This window comes from Musca autumnalis, unplaced genomic scaffold, assembly GCF_047663935.1.
Source record: "Musca autumnalis isolate F117 unplaced genomic scaffold, ASM4766393v1 scaffold_3, whole genome shotgun sequence".
In the NCBI taxonomy this organism is placed as follows: domain Eukaryota; kingdom Metazoa; phylum Arthropoda; class Insecta; order Diptera; family Muscidae; genus Musca; species Musca autumnalis.
The window spans coordinates 137842817-137860447 of NW_027411866.1; the positions used below are offsets into that span (position 1 = coordinate 137842817).

The following is a 17631-nucleotide window of genomic DNA, read 5'->3' on the forward strand; positions in this document are numbered from 1 at the left end:
CCGTTGAAAATTTGATGTTGCCTAGTCGGGGAATCGAACCCACGACCTTCTGCGTGCAAGGCGGCACCCTAAACCGAATGTGTAACATTATAAAAACCAACGTGTGAAATTAAGTATACGCAGTTTTGTCAAAGAAATTACCGGTGTCCATTGAACGAGATAGTAATCCGGATCGTTCAATTGAACGAGATTGCCCGACTCTAGTATTAACGACTATTGCGATATCTCCGTTATTTGGCCACCTATGCCAACCTACTTTGCATCATTGTAAAGATGGGATTTTCTACTTTCTGTGATATTCGTTATTATAATTAAAATCGCAAAAATGAAAAGTTGGGTTTTATTTGCGACTATTGTGATATCTTCGTTGTTTGACCACCTACGATAACCTTCTTTACATAGATAGGAAGGTGATATTTTATACTTTAATTTTCTTTTGCTTTTGGTATACTACTTATAGGCGCTGAGATATTTGTTTTGGAATAAAATGTTAACTTTTTCTCCAAATAAGTTTTTTTGCCCATTCCGACCTCTGAATATTATCAGACCATAAACAGGCTTCTTCCCCTCCGGGAACACCATCAACACCCATAACGGTCGGACGGACGGAGGGACGAACACACATAGCCACATCGACTCAGCTCGTCGAGACATTCATTTTGGTATAAATACCAAGATAAGTCATGGGCTATGCAATGTTAAAGCCGGCTTGGTATTTCTCTTTCATTCCCTACGTCAGTCAAAAATATTACTTGGAAAAAATATGTTAATCCGTCCGATAGTTCACTGTGCACCAGTCAGTCAGACAGACAGGCATGGTTAAATCTACTCAAAATTGTCTGAAACGTACTACGTACAACCATAATTGGGTTATAAAACCAATATTTCGTTTATGCACATTTTAGAACGTATCTAAGTGTATATGGTAAAAACCAAAAATGTTTTAAAATCTATGAATCCGAGTTTCACCCTTTCTGAATTGAACTGAACATATTTTATATACATATTCTATATATTCTGTTAACATATTCTATATATTCTCTTAACATATTCTATATAGTATGACTGAAATTCTTTAAAATAAAATGTTCTAGGAGGAATCCCATAATGTCGACCATTACAATTAATTTATGTACGTTGGAGCTGTGTTCGTATAAACCCTATGCCAAAAAAAGACTCAAAGAATACTCAATGGTCAACATGACACTAATGTATGACTTTCGATATATCCACTGCATCCCCCTAAAATTGATGCTTACATTTTGAAGCCGGAATTTCGGTGGTTTTTTATACCCTCAGCCTTTAGGCTAGGTATATACACTTTTATACGATGAAAATGTGCCTCATCGAAATAATGGTTTTAGACCCCAAGTATGTTTGGACGAAATGTGTTTCAGACGATTTGGAGTCGATCTAGCCATGTCCGTCCGTCTGTCTGTCTGTCCTGCTGGCTGGAGCGCACGATAACTCTCGAACGGATGAACCGATTCGGTTAAAATTTTGCCTTTCGTAATATTTTGCCCAAACTTAGTTTAAGTTCGAAGATGAGCTACATCGGTCCACCCCTTCCGGTACCTCCCCCACAAAAGTTCGAAAATGTTCGGAAAGTTTGTGCGCACGACAACTCTTGAAGGGAGTGACCGATTTGGTCCATACTCTGTATAGTGTAAACTTTCTATCAGAGTAATATGAGGTTCCAATATGGTCTCAATAGGTCCACTGCTTCGGGTACCTCCAACACAAAATTTCTGAAAAATTCAGTTTAGGGCCATCTCTCGAATCGCTTTGATTTTTGTTTTAGCAACTTGTATTCACTGCCCTCCATACCACGGTACAAGTTTCATCAGGGGCAAGTCCATACTTCCTGAGAAAATAACATGAAAGTTGCAAAAAAAACCCCTATGATACCGTGTAAGGTGGTTGGAGCGCACGATAACTCTCGAACGGATCTGCAGATTCGGTCCAAAATATGGTCTTAGTAATATTTTGTCCAAACATAGTTTAAGTTTGAAGATAAACCATATCGGTCCACTCCTTCAGGTACCTCCCCCACAAAAGTTCAAAAATGTTCGAAAAAATTGTTCGTGCGGTAACTCTTGAAAGGAGTGGCCGAATTCCTATCCTAATATATCTACCAGATATAGATCAGGTTCAAATATGGACTATATTTGTCCACTCTATCCGGTACCTCCCACACAAAATTTCGGATAAGTTCACTTTAAGACCTTATATCGACTCACTTTGATTTTTGTTGAAGCAACTTGCATTCGCTGCCTCATTTACGATGTTAAAAGTTTTTTTAGGGGCAAGTCCATACTTCTTGAGCAAACAGCCCGAAGAGTGTAAAAACCCCCTGTAGCACCATATGTTGCGGCTGGAGATCCACTTCCATAACGGTCAATGTCGATCTATTCCTTTTAGTATCTCCTCCGCAAAACTTTTGATCTTTAATCCTAATCAACATTTTTGTCTGTTCAAACGCCCAAAATTTTTAAAACCCCTAAATACGTACGTGTTTTGGGAAAAATTGTTTCAATATACACATGCTGAGGGTATATCTCTGTCGGCAAGGCCGACTGATACTTTTTTACTTGTTTTTATTTTTTTTTTTTTTAATCCGAATGCGCAAACAAATAATATTCAAAATTATTTGATAAGGTTTTTTTTGTTGACCTTTGATCTCTACGTGTTTCTTTGTAATCTTTGTTCGGATTAAGGTCGTAGTAATAAAACAAACTTTTATTTTGTTTTATAATTGTATTTATTTCCAATATTTTGATACGTCTTCGACGATGTTTTCTTTAAGTAGAAAGAACAACAAACAACATTTACTTATATATAAATATAAACAAAAATATTGTCATTAAATGATTACTCCAAACATCTTTCATTCTTCACGACTGACTTCTAACTAAAGCATTTTGTAATATTTATGTTTTTCGCTCGTCATTTTACGTCGTTTAATGTATATCTCATGAGTGTACTCCGTAAGCATCCCAGTAATTGGAGGCCAAAATTTGATACATGAGTAGACATCGGATTTTTGCATGTTTTTTATTTCTCATCCGATTGGACTCAAATTTTGGATCTAGGCGTTTTAAGGGTCAATCTTTCGATATTTGGGGTCATATCAAAAACATGCAAAAATATGCAAAAAATATGCAAAATATATGCAAAAAATATGCAAAAAATATGCCAAAAAATATGCAAAATATGCAAAAAATATGCAAAATATGCAAAAAATATGCAAAATATGCAAAAAATATGCAAAATATGCAAAAAATATGCAAAATATGCAAAAAATATGCAGAATATGCAAAAAATATGCAAAATATGCAAACAGTTTTTGGCCGAAAATCGTCATAAAAGTCGTAAAATTGTCAATTAAAGTTGGAAAAACCATCAAAAAATACATAACAGTGTTCTAAACTAAGACTGTTGACCGTATAACATCATTTTTTCAGCAGTTTATTATGTTATTGAGACCATTTACGACAGTGTGGTGTAGGGTATAAAAGTATGGTATTGTAATACAATTTTTTTTATTATTAAACTATGCAAAAATAAAAAATTTGATAGAATATCAAACGCTCTATGTAAAATTCAATACTTTCTTTGTAATAATTTGTAGCGTTGGGCTGGTTATTGTTCAAAGGGAACAAATCGATGTCGGATTTTTTAAGGCGGCAACCGCATAAAGTTTTTAGTTGGGTCAGATTTTAAGACTGTCAAAGTTTGAGCACAATTGGAATATGTTAACATGTGCCACTGGGGCCCTGACGTTAAGAAAATCTCGATTTTTTTGGCTATTTAGCGATTTCGGCGACCCATTTCTCTGGAATGGTTAAAGCTTTTTGTCCATATTAAGCATTAAATTAAAGGCCATTCTGTTTTTAACATTTCTTGCTGAACAACAAACTACGTAAGTATCACAGAATTCGAGATAATAAAGCCAATGTCCCGAAAAACGTGACTAGGTACGCCTTTGTTCGAAAATGGAGACTATTAAAAAAACATTTTCTTCATTTTTATCAATTTTTGGAATGAAAACAAAAAAAAAAGCGTTTGTCGTGAAGAAAAATACATTTCAGCGGCCAAATATCCGCGTAAATGTATAAAACACATTTCCATTTGAAAAACGAAAAGTTCTTGGACAGAGAAGCCACTACATAGTCGATACGTCCGAAGATCTGCTTCACCACCAGTGAAACCAGGTAACGTAGTTTGGTGACTATGTGGGTTCGAGTCCTTGGCTTTCCTTTTTCACTTGCAAATAATTTCCGATCATCAAGCTTAACTCTAAACGAGAAAATTAATAAAGAAAACAAATGTCTTTGACATTTTGTTCTAAATTAAATTTATTCGAGAGTCAGACATCATGTGGTTTTGGGGCTATCTGGGTACAGCTCACTACTTGAAGAACGCTCTGCTATGTAGTTCGCAACTTTCAAGTTGTTTACCATACTTTGCGCCTCCTGGAAATTCGGGGTTAATGTTTAATCTCTTGAACAACAAGAATTATGCCAGATCTTTTTCTAGGATTTTCGGCAGTTGCTCTTTTGGAAGTTGGATCGAATATTTCTGAAGAAATTTGAATCTTTGCTTTGTTAAGATTTTTGTTGCCTTTTGGCTCTTTACGGCGTTTTGCACCGTTGGATCAAACAATGCCAAGCCAACATGTTCAGGACTAAGATTCACAGGTAATTTATTATTTTGTTATTTCCTTTTTCTGATACTTGTTTGTCTATGTTTTCGTATTTCAATAGATTTTCAATGAGGTCTAGCTCTTGTTTTTATGCTAAACGTCTCGTAGAATCTGAAGAACCATCTGTCCCAAAACAATCAAGCGTGGCTTCAAGGAAATCGTAACTATGCAATTGTCATTGGTGCTGGACCCCTGTAAGGTGTATAGGAACGTTACTAGTATCATTATGGCTACAGTAGAAGCTATCGGAGAGGATCAAATATAAGATCTCTAGAAGCTTTATCCGTGAACAGCGGAGAATAAACCGTGAAAAATAAACGCAACAGCTTCAAGGAACGAGGCTATTTGTGTGCACTGGCATGGAAAACTATTACCAGATACTCTCAAAACAGAGAAGAAACAACGGGTTGCTGTTCTGGTATCACATGGGGGTAAAGAACAACTCCTATGCGTTCCTGAAACAAGTTTGGAAGCACATCCGGACATCAACCAAACATATTCAAGCGATTTCTATAAGAATAGTCTGCGATTGACAAATCCAAGTTCGAAGTAGGCGAGAGTGCTTTAAAACTACTGCCCAGCCCACTTCCCAAGAACAAGAGGCCGTAGAGACAATAGATTGAGTTTAGTACAAAAAATAGTGAAAAGGATATTCAGAAATATTTTTAGGTCCAAAACAAGACCTAAACCGCATTGAGGATTTACTTAATACGAAAGGCATTCACAAACAAATATCAGATAAAGATAATAGCAAAATGATAAATCATATGTGGTACCTTAGTCCTGAACTTATTGGTCTGGCATTGTTTGAACTGATAGTGCAAACCACCGTAAAGATCCAAAAGACGACAAAAATCTTAACAAAGCAAAGATAGAAATTTCTCCCGAAATAATCGATCCAAACTTACTGCCGTAATTCATAGAAAAAGGTTTACCAAGGATAATTACAAGTGAGACTTAATTGTTGTTCAAGCGATTAAACTTTAACTCCGAATTTCTTGAAAAAGATTCTGCAACTTGACCACAGAACATCAATTAACAGGAGGGGTAAAGATGGTAAATAACTTGAAAATTGTGAGCGACATAGCAAGTAGTCGAGTTCATCACCAAGTTGTCATCTGTACCCAGATGGCTCCAAAACCACATTATGTCAGTCCCTTCATGCCCGTAATTTCAACGCGTAGATATCTATGGGTTCACAGATATATCCCGTGTAAGCAACATTTTATAATTTCAACGCATACGTAACATTACTGAGTCAAAAACGGCCGTGTTACTTACACCAAGGATATTACCTGGTTAATCGTTGCCAATGTGTTAAAAGTTGTAAAACACTTCTATGTGGCAATGATTTTGCGAAATCATGAATGAAAATCACCAATATTACCACATCATTTCAAAATTTAATTCAAACGCGTAGGCAAAGATAACTAATAGGTAGCTGCGTACCCGTATACCCAGACGTTGAAATTACGGGCATAAGTAAGTTAAAATATGTATGAACAAAATGTAAGCGTTTGTTATTGAAGCCATACAATGAATGTATAAATTTCCATCTTTGTAAAAACAAAATTGCATTTGAAAAAGGAAACGTTTGATAGATAGCGATGCCATTCCACGGCCGATATGTCTGATGAGTCTCTACAAAAGGCGAACCATGTCACATAATGGTGGTTGTGAGGGTTCGAATCTTCGGCTTTCCTTTTTCACTTGAAAACATCATCGGTCATCATTAAGCTCGACTCCAACGAGAAATGAATTAAAATTAATATTAAAATAGATCTTCGCCCTAATAGGCAACATTTTCAAATAAAGTTTTCTTTCGCTAAAATTTGATAATAAAGGAAGAAAAAAGTTGTTCTTTTAAATAGACTCCATTTTTGCCCTAAGGCCTTTTTCGGGACATTGGGTTTATTAATTCGAATTCAGTAACACTTACGTACATTGTTGTTCAGCAAGAAATGTTAAGAACAGAATAGCTTTTATTTAAATGCGTAATACGGGCAAGTAGCTTTAACCGTTCCACATATATAGGCCGTCGAAGTCGCCAAATAGCAAAAAAAAATAGATTTTCATAACTTCGAGGCCCCAGTACCACGTGTTAACATATTCGAATTGTGCTCAAACTTTGGTAATATTAAAATCTAATAATACTAAAAGGTTTAGGCGGCTCCCCGGCTAAAAAATCCGAGATCGATTCGGTCCTTTGAGTTACAAGCAGCACAATGCTACAAATTAAATTAAGATGCTACAAAAAAAAAATATTGAATTTTACATAACACGTTTGATATTTTATCAAATTTTATATTTTTACATAGTTTAATAATAAAAAAATGGTATTACGATACCATATTTTTATACCCTACACCACACTGTCGTAAATGGTCTCAATAACATAATAATCTGCTGAAAAAAACGATGTTGTACGGCCAACAGTCTTAGTTTAGAACACTGTTATGTATTTTTTATGGTTTTTCCAACTTTAAATGACAATTTTACGACTTTTATGACGATTTTCGGCCAAAATCTGTTTGCATATATTGCATATTTTTTGCATATTCTGCATATTTTTTGCATATTCTGCCTATTTTTTGCATATTTTGCATATTTTGCATATTTTTTGCATATTTTGCATATTTTTTGCATATTTTGTGCATATGCAAAATATGCAAATATGCAAAATAAATACGAAATATGACCCTGCCATTGAATTTAGATTTCTTTGAAACGAATTTTGGTCCAATCAGAATCTTCGTATCTTTAACATTAAAAAATATGCAAATATGCAAAATCCGATGTCTATACATGAGTTTTCTTAACAAACCTATTTTTTGCGCGTAAAATTTACAAGTGTCATAAAATTTCCTTTGAACCTCGCGTGAATCTATTTTTTACGCGACGGATCTAATGAGCCCTTCCGTCGAATCCAACCACTAAAACGGTGGATATAGATACCCTTAAATTAGTTTTTTGAGGTTGGTACGAACTATTTACTTTGGATTTACTTCAAGATTATTTTATTATTTGCAGATTTTTCGCGAAAATAAAAATAAATTTAGTGAATATTTAAACATCTGCGAATAGATATGGAATGCTGTTTACGATTTATGCATAAGTTTACTCATTCTCGGCCCACCCATTTAGTTTTTTCTTATAGGTTTTCACTTCCTGTAGGTTTATATGTACATTTTTTAATTTATAATAGGTAGCTTGTTATATAACTATACACAAAATTGATTAAGGCTGTTTTATAAATGATGATTTTCTTATTCAGTGACCAAAGCCGATGCTTAACAAATTTTGTGGCTTATGTTTTCATTTTTCTCATTCTTTTTACAAATAATCTTTTAATATATCCTTTTACTGAATATTAAAATGTACTCCAATTTTCCTTCCTTTGTTAACTATAACAAAAACTAAGAAACAATTTCTTTTCCCTTTTCTTTGATATCTTTGTAGATCTGCTTACCATTAAATATCCACATGGACGAACACCAGCGGAAGTAAATGCGTCGGTGGTTACAGGAACTACGGGGCATCATAGTTTAAGTCGCAGTAATGATGGTTTATTAAATAGCAGTGGGACGGTGGACTTTCAACCGGATTTACTGCCTTCCTATGCAAGTCAGAAATCCAAACAGCTACATCAAAGTCAACAACAGGACTTTATGTATAGTCCTGTGGTTACACCCGGCTCAACCACCAACTCAACCACAAAGACAATAAATTCTAACGAAGACCAACAACCACTTCATCAATTTGCTTCCAGCAACTCAATGACGGCAGCAACGTTACCACCAGCAACCACAACAGTAACAACAACAACAACAGCCCAACAACAAAGCAGTGGAGGTGCTAACAATAGTCGTAGTAAATACAATGTCAGTGCCCAAGATTATTTGCAGAATAGATTTGGCTCTATTGGCCGGAAACAAAGGGAAAAAAGTCAAGAGAAACTGAGTGCAAACGTTGTCACAAGTTCTCTAAACTTGACGAGAACTTCGCCGGTTAGTGAAATTCTCAGTGCCACACGTCCCACTAAATCAATGTTTATGCCACAGCGTACTGTTTGTAGTGCCACAACAGCGGCCACCCCCACCGATACCAGTAGTACTTATGAATACCGTCAACCACCCCCACCGCCCTACAATGCCACCCATCGTACAACGGGTAATTTGTTATTAACCAGACGTACCAGTTTCAATAGTTACAACGACAGCAACAACGAGGACACGATTCGCAATAGTCATACCAAAGATCAAGGCTATCGGGAGAGTGGCATAGCGGCGCTGTACGAAACAACAGCCCGTCAAACAATTGTGACAGCCTCACCATCAATGAGTTTTCCTACAACAATAACAGGCTTTCCAAATACGGCCACAATATCGCCAAGACGACAATTGCTGTGATAAATTTGAATTCTCAAGAAAATGGAGAAGCTGGATTAAAAAGAAGAGTGAATAAAAGACTTAAATGGAATGCGTGCCAGAGAAAGGTGTAAAAAAGGGGGACGGGCAACATTCCAACTTAAAAAAAAGTAATGAGTTCTGTTTTGTGGGATACCTTCTTTGGGTGTGTCTGTGTATATAGTTATGCTAAAAAATGGGTCACTAAGTTTGACAAGGTGACTTCTTTTGTTGGCAGTTTATGTAGAAAAGTCAAGAAGGCACTTGTTTCCTGAACTAATGGCTACAGGCTGCCAATGACCAACCACACTATCACCAAACACACAAGCTCAAGGTATTACAAACATCCAAGTTAAATGACAACCTGGTAGTTTTCGTTGTATTCGTTATCATCCTTCTTTTGATGGAATGAAAAAGTTTGATTCCCTTGGGCAGCTGTTGCAACAGTAATGCCATCATTTGTTGCATTCCCCAGGTTAATGCTGTCAAACTGTTGCAGTCAAATGGAGAATGATGAAATGATGATGATGGTGTCCATCGTGGCCGGACACATTTTACATATCATAGTGCACATGATGTGGTTGATGTTGATGATGTGTTAGTGGTGAGTCACACCAAAAACCACCGTTACTGGTTGGCGCCTGCAGCATTATTTATTAGCCATAATTGGATATGTAAAGGGGTCATCAGCAACGTCAAGGGCCCTTTGGTGCTACCATTACCGCTTGCTGAAGACATCAAATTTCCTGGAACATTGGACGTATGTTTGGAAGAACACGAACTCTTAATTAATTGGTGATCCCTTAATTGACATTACCTTAGAACTAACAATGTGAATAAGTATATACATATTTATCTATGTATGTATAAGAACTATGGCAAATGTGTCAAACGCCGAGGAAACTTAGCATTCGCTAACTTTCTGAAAACATTTTGAAATGGTGCAAAATTCTATTTGCAAATGCTAATAAACGATGTGAATTATAAAGAAAGGAAATAAATTGTTGTGAGAGGAAAAGAAAACAATAAAGAAAAGACGGATACATTTTTTAGGAAAAAATAATGTCCATCTTTGTTGCGAAAAAGTTTAACTATATGAGACAATTTTAGATCTTGTTTTTAAAGTTCACATTTGTAAGGCTGACTTTAAGAATCGTAAAGGGTAACGTTAAATGTGTTGGAATTCTGTAATTATTTTGTTAATTGTCGAACAAAGACTGGTAGAAATTAAAACGCAACATTTTGAATAAAAACTTTAAATATAAGTTAGTAACACTGTTACTGTCGGTAAGTCTTAGTGACAAGTTAACTTTGGTGGCTAACTTAACAAAAATGTTCGGTAATAATAAACGTTATTAACAATTTTACGGTTGCGCCACAATGGTATATTGGTATCTACAGTCGCCTTGCACGCTTGTCAAAACTCTGTAACTTTTGAATGGTAGAGATACACTCCGGTTCATCTGAATAGAACCAACCAATTTTTCCTACATATAGAACCACCATAGGAATTTGCACAAATCCCTTGTTAGATGTGGAAAACTTTTACAAAAAATTACTTATAATTACAACTTAAGGCCGTTTGTGTCCATAGCCAACAAATATTGGTAAACAAATTTGTATTAGGGTCTGGGAATATAACGAAAATCGATGCAAAGAGCTTCAAAAAATATTCTTATGAATGAATCAAATGTCTGTCTTTCTAATTCTATGATTGATATTTTATCTGAGAAAAATTAATGAATGGCTGTGGACATCTACAGGTCCAAAAAATAAAGAAAATCCAATCACCGAATGCTTCGTGTCACCATCAAGGCCTTGAAATTTCAAACGATCCCAAGACGTTTGATGTGCACAAACAATTTAGTGATAGGCGGCATCCAGAGGTTACATTATCGGAAGAAAAGTGTTTAATTTTGATGTTTACACTTCTTTGCTCATGGATTATGTACCGAAAAAATATTTCTGACCCATTATTACACAGGAAATTGCACCTTTGTTTCTGTGCATATCACTTTACGCAATATCTTCTAAATCAAAGCCCTTGAGGTTGACATAAAGTTCTCAGCGGTGAAAGTTTTGATATTTTTCGGAGCTGTAGATGTCCACAGCCAACGAAACTGCATGGAACTCATCGATTTTCATTCATTTTTCTCAGAAAAATATCAATCATTGAATTAGAAAGGCAGAAAATTTAATTATCTTTACCATATTTCTTCTGTTTCGGACTTATAAAGCTACCAAATGTGATTTCTTAGTAATTTTGTTGTAGTATTGAAAATATTGAACCCAATTTAGTATACAATTTTGACTTTGTAAATAGTTTCTATCGATTTCTTCATAAGAATATTTTTTGAAGCTCTAAGCATCGATTTTCGTTATATTCCAAGACCCTAATACAAAATTTTGCCCAATATTTGTTGCCTATGGACACACAGGACCTTTAGTTGTAATTATAAGTAATTTTTTGTAAAAGTTTTCTACATTTGACAAAGGATTTTTTTTGCAAATTCTCATGGTGGTTCTATCCTGGTGAACCATGAAAACATGCCAATATTTTGATATTTTTTATAAAGCGAGTAAAAAGTACCGTTATAACGCATATGTGAAACATGTTAAGTATTGAAAATATCGGCTACCATATACTTTACATGTCCACAAAAATATAATTTTCAATTTCTCTCCTATCGTTGGATATAACAATATTTGTAGGCAAAATTGGTTGGTTCTATTCAGATGAACCGGAGTGTGTATTCAATTTTTTTTGTTCGACAGATAACACCTTCAGCTTTCGGATGCATAAAAAAGGACCAAATTCGGTCTAATAGTTTAAGAGGAATTCAAGGCCAAATTTAAAATTTTTAGTTTTTTTTTCATAGTTTGCTTTAAAATATGAGTGTGTTTGTGTTATTCAAATTGTATTCAAACACAAAGAATTAAAAAAATTAAATAAAAAATAATTTAAAGAATTAAGTTACAGTGTTCTATTTATAAACGCACTAACAACTAGAAAATAATTTTTCGCTTCGCCTCAATAAGAATATTCTTCACGATGGAATCTCCCAAATAAAACGCTTGCCGTTTACTTTTGCCACCTTTATTAATTTAAATGCAAGCGTTTATTAGAGAGATTCCACTATGAAGAAGAATATATTTATTGAGGCTAAGCGAAAAATTATTTTCTAGTTTTCAGTGCCTTTATATATAGAACAATGTAACTTAATTATACCCTACACCACTATGTGGAAAGGGTATTATAAGTTTGTTTTGGTAAAAATTCATGTAACACCGCGAAATATTCGTGGGAGACCCCCAATGTGGTATACCAATCTTCATATCTCGACCAGATAAAGCGATTTTGAGATGTGTGTCCGTCGTCCGTCCGTCCGTCTGTCCATTATAAATTGTAATCAAACTCCAGGCCGCAATTATGGACCGATCGTCACGAAATTTTGCATGGAGGTCGGGCTCAGACCAGAATATATCCCTATTTTCGTTGGAGATGATCGTGAACTATTTAGCGGGTGAAATGGACTAAAAACAAAATTTTTATCCAATTTTGTAGCGGCTCCGTAGGTCGCAATAATTGCCCGATCAACGCGAAATTTTAAATATGGTAAGAATATATGACAATGAAGTAGCTTGCAATTTGAGATGCCGATCAGATAATATTTAGAGGGTTAAATAGACCAGAACTTTTGTGTGAAAATTGTGAAAAATTTTAATATACAGCTTATATCTTTGTTCCTGAAAGACACATTCTTCCCTCCTGAGTTATGTTTGGAAGACGATCTCTTGACCTTTACACTGATGTCGATTACATTGATGTACGTGTTCAGATAACAGATCTACAGCCAAATATATCCAGTTTTGTTGTTTGTAGTGTAGTAATTTACACTCTAGAGGTCGCAATTATAGCTCAATAGTCACGAAATTTTGCACGAGGTAAGAGTTCAGGTAGAAGAAAATGCCTATAATTTTGTATGATGATCTGATATTATTTAGCGCGTGACATAGACCATTATTTTTGTATGAAAAATATACAAATGTTATTTTTGGTCCATATTTTAATTTCTAGGGGGCATATACCGGCAAAGTAGCCCACATGTGGAATAATAACTACTGACCTTTCCCCTGATGCAAATTGCAATAATGTGTCTGCTAGATAACGGGCCTACTGCCTTATATATAATGGGTTTTGTGTAGAGAACCACAATTTCCTCCCATGCTACAAATTGTCTCTATGATGACAGAGAAATTTTCAGTTCAGTTGTCAAATTGGATTTTTTATACAAATATTGCAACGACCCCACCCATTTTAAACCTCAGGATTTAGGGTAAAGGAGATACAAACAAAATACGACCAAAGATGTGTCTCATCGAAATATTGGTTTTAGATCCCAAGTATGTTTGGACGAAATTCGTTTCAGACAATTTGGAGTCTATTAAGCCCTGTCCATTCATCTGTCTCTCTTAATGTCTAGCTGGCTATTGCGCACGATAACTCTCGAACGGATCTACCGTTTAGAACCAACTTTTTACATCGTAATATTTTGCCATAACGTGTTTTAAATTGGAATGTAGGCTGTGTCGGTCCACATCTCCCCCAAAAAAGTTCAAAATTTTTTTCGAAAAATTGTGTGAACGATAACTGGCGGAGTGAGCAATCGATTTGCTCCAAACATTCCATATATTCCTTCCAGATATAGATCGGATAGGACTATATCGGTCCACACTTTAGGGTACCTCACACACAAAATTCGGAAAAGGAGAAATTTAAGAGTCCCCTCGAATCGTTTTGAATTTTTTCAGCAGATTGTACTTGCGCCGCAAATCCGCAAGATAACTCCCAAGAGGATTTTCTGATTGGTTGAAACGTTACACATCGTATTATTTCATCCAGTCATGTGTCAGGTTGGAATATGGATTATATCGGTCCGTCCTTCGAGTACCTCCCACACAAAATTTGGGAAAAGTGCAGTTTGAGGACTCGTATCAGATCTATTTCAATTTTTTTAAAGAAGGTTCTTTTCACTGTCCTTATTGCAATTGTACAATTTTTCCGGGTCCAAAAGTTCCAAAAACTCCTCCCGGCACCAACTAAATTACAAATCCGAAAAATAATTCTCAAACTTTAGTTTACTAAAATTGATTTGGTATAGCCCCACTTAACGATACCTACACAGTCCACGTATTTTAAAGCAAATCGGTGATAGAAAATCAATATATTTTTATATGGCATAATTATTGTGTTTGTTCCTTCTTTGGTCAGAGGCTGAGGGTATATCACCGTTAGCGCAGCTGAGTTATACTATCTTATTTGGTGTATAATTGAATATGCATAATTTTGGGATTTATAAATTTGTTTGCATAAAAATTATTTGAATTTATATTCATTACTAGGAGACCCGGCGAACTTCGTTTCACAGTTTGTTAGGTACACAACTTTATGGCTTTGGTTCAAACCTATAATACTGTTATTGCTATCAATGGCAATGGCAAATATTTCTTTGTTTTGAACTGTTTAGGACGATTTTTGAAGCAGATGCACATTAGACAATTGTACTTTCGACAATTGTCAGTTTGACGAAGAAAGAAGGTACTGAGAGGCATAGTGTTTCTATTTTCCCCGACTCTCTCTTCTATAAACTGACAATAGCCGCGAAAAAATTAGGTAACTCTAAATCGGGACTAAGATATATTTTTTAAGCAAATAACACGTTTTGCGATGTAAATAAAAATATTTGGTAGCGCAGTTGAAGCAAAATAATATCATAACGCCCTACTCGTTTCATAATCGATGGTTTTTGCAATTCTTGTTTCCACCACTGAACACGATATTTAACTCAAGCAATTGAATATGAATTTGAATTTAATGCTGAATATAGTGCTTATTTAAATTTGCGTTTTAATCAATTAACCCATTTTAACCTATTTACCCATTTTGATCCGATCGTTATCAGGTAACCACCTTCGTCTGTTTTTATACCCTCCGCCATAGTATGGAGGGTATATTTAGTTTGTTTTTCTGTTTGTAACACATCGAACTAATCATTATTTGCACATATATTCTTGATCAGGATTAAATTCTAAGACGGTCTAGCCATGACCGGTTGTCTGTCTGTCTGTTGTAATCACTCTAGCGTTCGCAATAATTGAGCTAGAGCCTATATTTTTGCACCCGAGCGTCTTTTTTTTCCAAAGGCAGGTCAAGTTCGAAGATGGGTTACATCGGAACACTTTTTGGTATAGCCCCCATATAACGTTACCTCCCGATTTTCGGTATTTTGGGGATTTTAACTACATTTTTTGACCGAACTACCTGTAATTTCACGTTTGGGGTTCTCAGTGGTCACAAAACATCTCCACCAAAAAACGTCAACAAAGGTCCATGTTTTGGTATAGCCGCCATAGAACGGTTCCTCCCGATTATCGGTATTTTGAGGATATTAGCTAAAACTTTTAACCGAACTACCTGTAATTTGACAGTTAAGGTTTCTAGTAATCACAAAACATCTCCACTATCTATAGAGCCCCTATATAACGGTACCTCCCGATTTTCTGTATTTTGTGGATTTTAATTACATTTCTTGACGGAACTATCTGTAATTTCAGTTTTGGGGTTCCCAGTGGTTCCCAAAGTATATCCACTAAAAACAGTAAAGGTCCATGTTTTGGTATAGCCCCCATATAGCGGTACCTCCCGATTTTTGGTATTTTGAGTATTTTAGCTAAAATTTTTGATCGAACTACCTGTAATTTCACCGTTGAGGTTTCTAGTAATAACAAAATATCTCCACCAAAAACTGTAAACATAGATCCATATTTACCTTATTTAGGTATCAGAGGTCACAAAATATCTTCGTCTAAAATTGTGGACAGGAAAAAATATAATTATTCCGTTTTAGTTCGGAATATTTTATGGTGGAGGGTATAAAAAGTTCGGCCGGGCCGAACTTAACGCTTTTTTACTTATTTTTTCTGACGTCTCTATTTAATGTGATCTCCCGAATTCTATTGCACTGCAAATTCGGTATTAGATGCAATGGCTCTGGTAACATGGACAGAGCTATTCTATTAGTTGCCGTTCTTTGTGTGTTTCGGATGCTTGAAGTCTTGTCACACTAACACGTGACTGTTGTCGGTTACTTGGTCACCCTATATTTAATTTCGACGTAAATAACATAGTCAACTTAATATCATAAACTAATTAATGATTAATAAGTATTTACCTACTTATGTCGCCGATAAAGAATATTTGTCAGATAATTCGACCAATTTTGAATATCTTCCTTTTTCGAATGACATACATACAGTGTACCAACAGTACCAATGTACATATGTATGTATTTGGCCGTTCGTAATTGCCTTCCAGCTCTGCGGGAACTAAATTGATTGAATTCATACTCCTTTTACAGTGGGGGCATCATTTTTTTTGTATCATGACAGAATCTAAACAGTATCAAAATATATCTGGTACAGCTTAAATATTATACTGCATACATCGGAAGTTTATCTTTCGAAGGTGTTTTTACCCACGGTTTAAAAGTATACATATGTATATGCCACAACTTCACTTCCAATGAAATTACCTCGGAGCTCTTTATGAAACCACTTTTGGCATTATCATCTTAGTCTTTTCAATCGGTATCTGACCGAAACAACCACTAATCTTTACAAACTCTAAACTAAGCCCTTTTAACCATTTTTCGCTGTTAATTTCCTAAAAAGACGCTTGAAAATAAATGAAAATCGATTTGATTGTGAATAACAAATTCTATACAACTTTCAAAAATTGACAAAAATGAGGCGTACAATGGACCCTCACAGTAGGTGCAAATACATTTCTCGCCAAAAACTGTCCAAATAAGTGCCAAGATTTACCCCAAACGCGAAGCTCGATAGAAATTTGTGGAAAAATTGACTTTATTGAAAAAATATTTTTGCAAATTTTTCGCAAATTTTCGCGATTTTTTTAGGTTTTATCCTTTTCTGCCATGAGACTGTTCCGAATTGGTGCAAATTGTCAAAATCTGTTCAGCCGTTCTTGAGTTATAAGCGTAGTAACTAACATCATCCTTTTTTTATATATATAGATTAATTATTTCTACCGGTATAAAATATATGTTTGATATCACAATATATACCCACAATGAACTATTTTCGAAATACCCTGAAAACACACAAAATTCCATGATCAAGCATATGTGAGGGACAAGTGCACAATTTTTGGACGATATATCTTCATAAACTCACAATTTTTCCAAATATCAAATATCAGAGATATAGCAAATTGCATTGTATATATATATTTATTTTATATAGGTGTATTATAATAAGGAACCAGATATTCAAAGACAATTTGAAGATGTAGCAGGAGGGGCTAATCAATGTGAATTTTCCCATTTTCGAATATTTTTTAGAAATGTATAATTTATATAATTGTTCCACAAACATCCCAGTAAGGACAAGGGATGCTTCTCTTATATCAATCGATTCATATTAAGTTATTGATATGTG

The 17631-nt window shown here is 35.1% G+C and overlaps 1 protein-coding gene across 2 annotated transcripts in view; it reads left to right on the top strand.

Annotated features, from left to right (window-relative positions):
• The window catches only part of kek4 (kekkon 4), a 285350-nt gene extending 275204 nt beyond the window's left edge, over positions 1 to 10146 (top strand). For both annotated transcript variants that reach the window (XM_073974539.1, XM_073974540.1), the window contains one exon: positions 8165 to 10146. In XM_073974539.1, coding sequence (XP_073830640.1) covers positions 8165 to 9114 — 950 coding nt within the window. In that variant the 3' untranslated portion in view covers positions 9115 to 10146. The remainder of the gene's footprint in view (positions 1 to 8164) is intronic.
• Positions 10147 to 17631: the final 7485 nt, after the last annotated feature.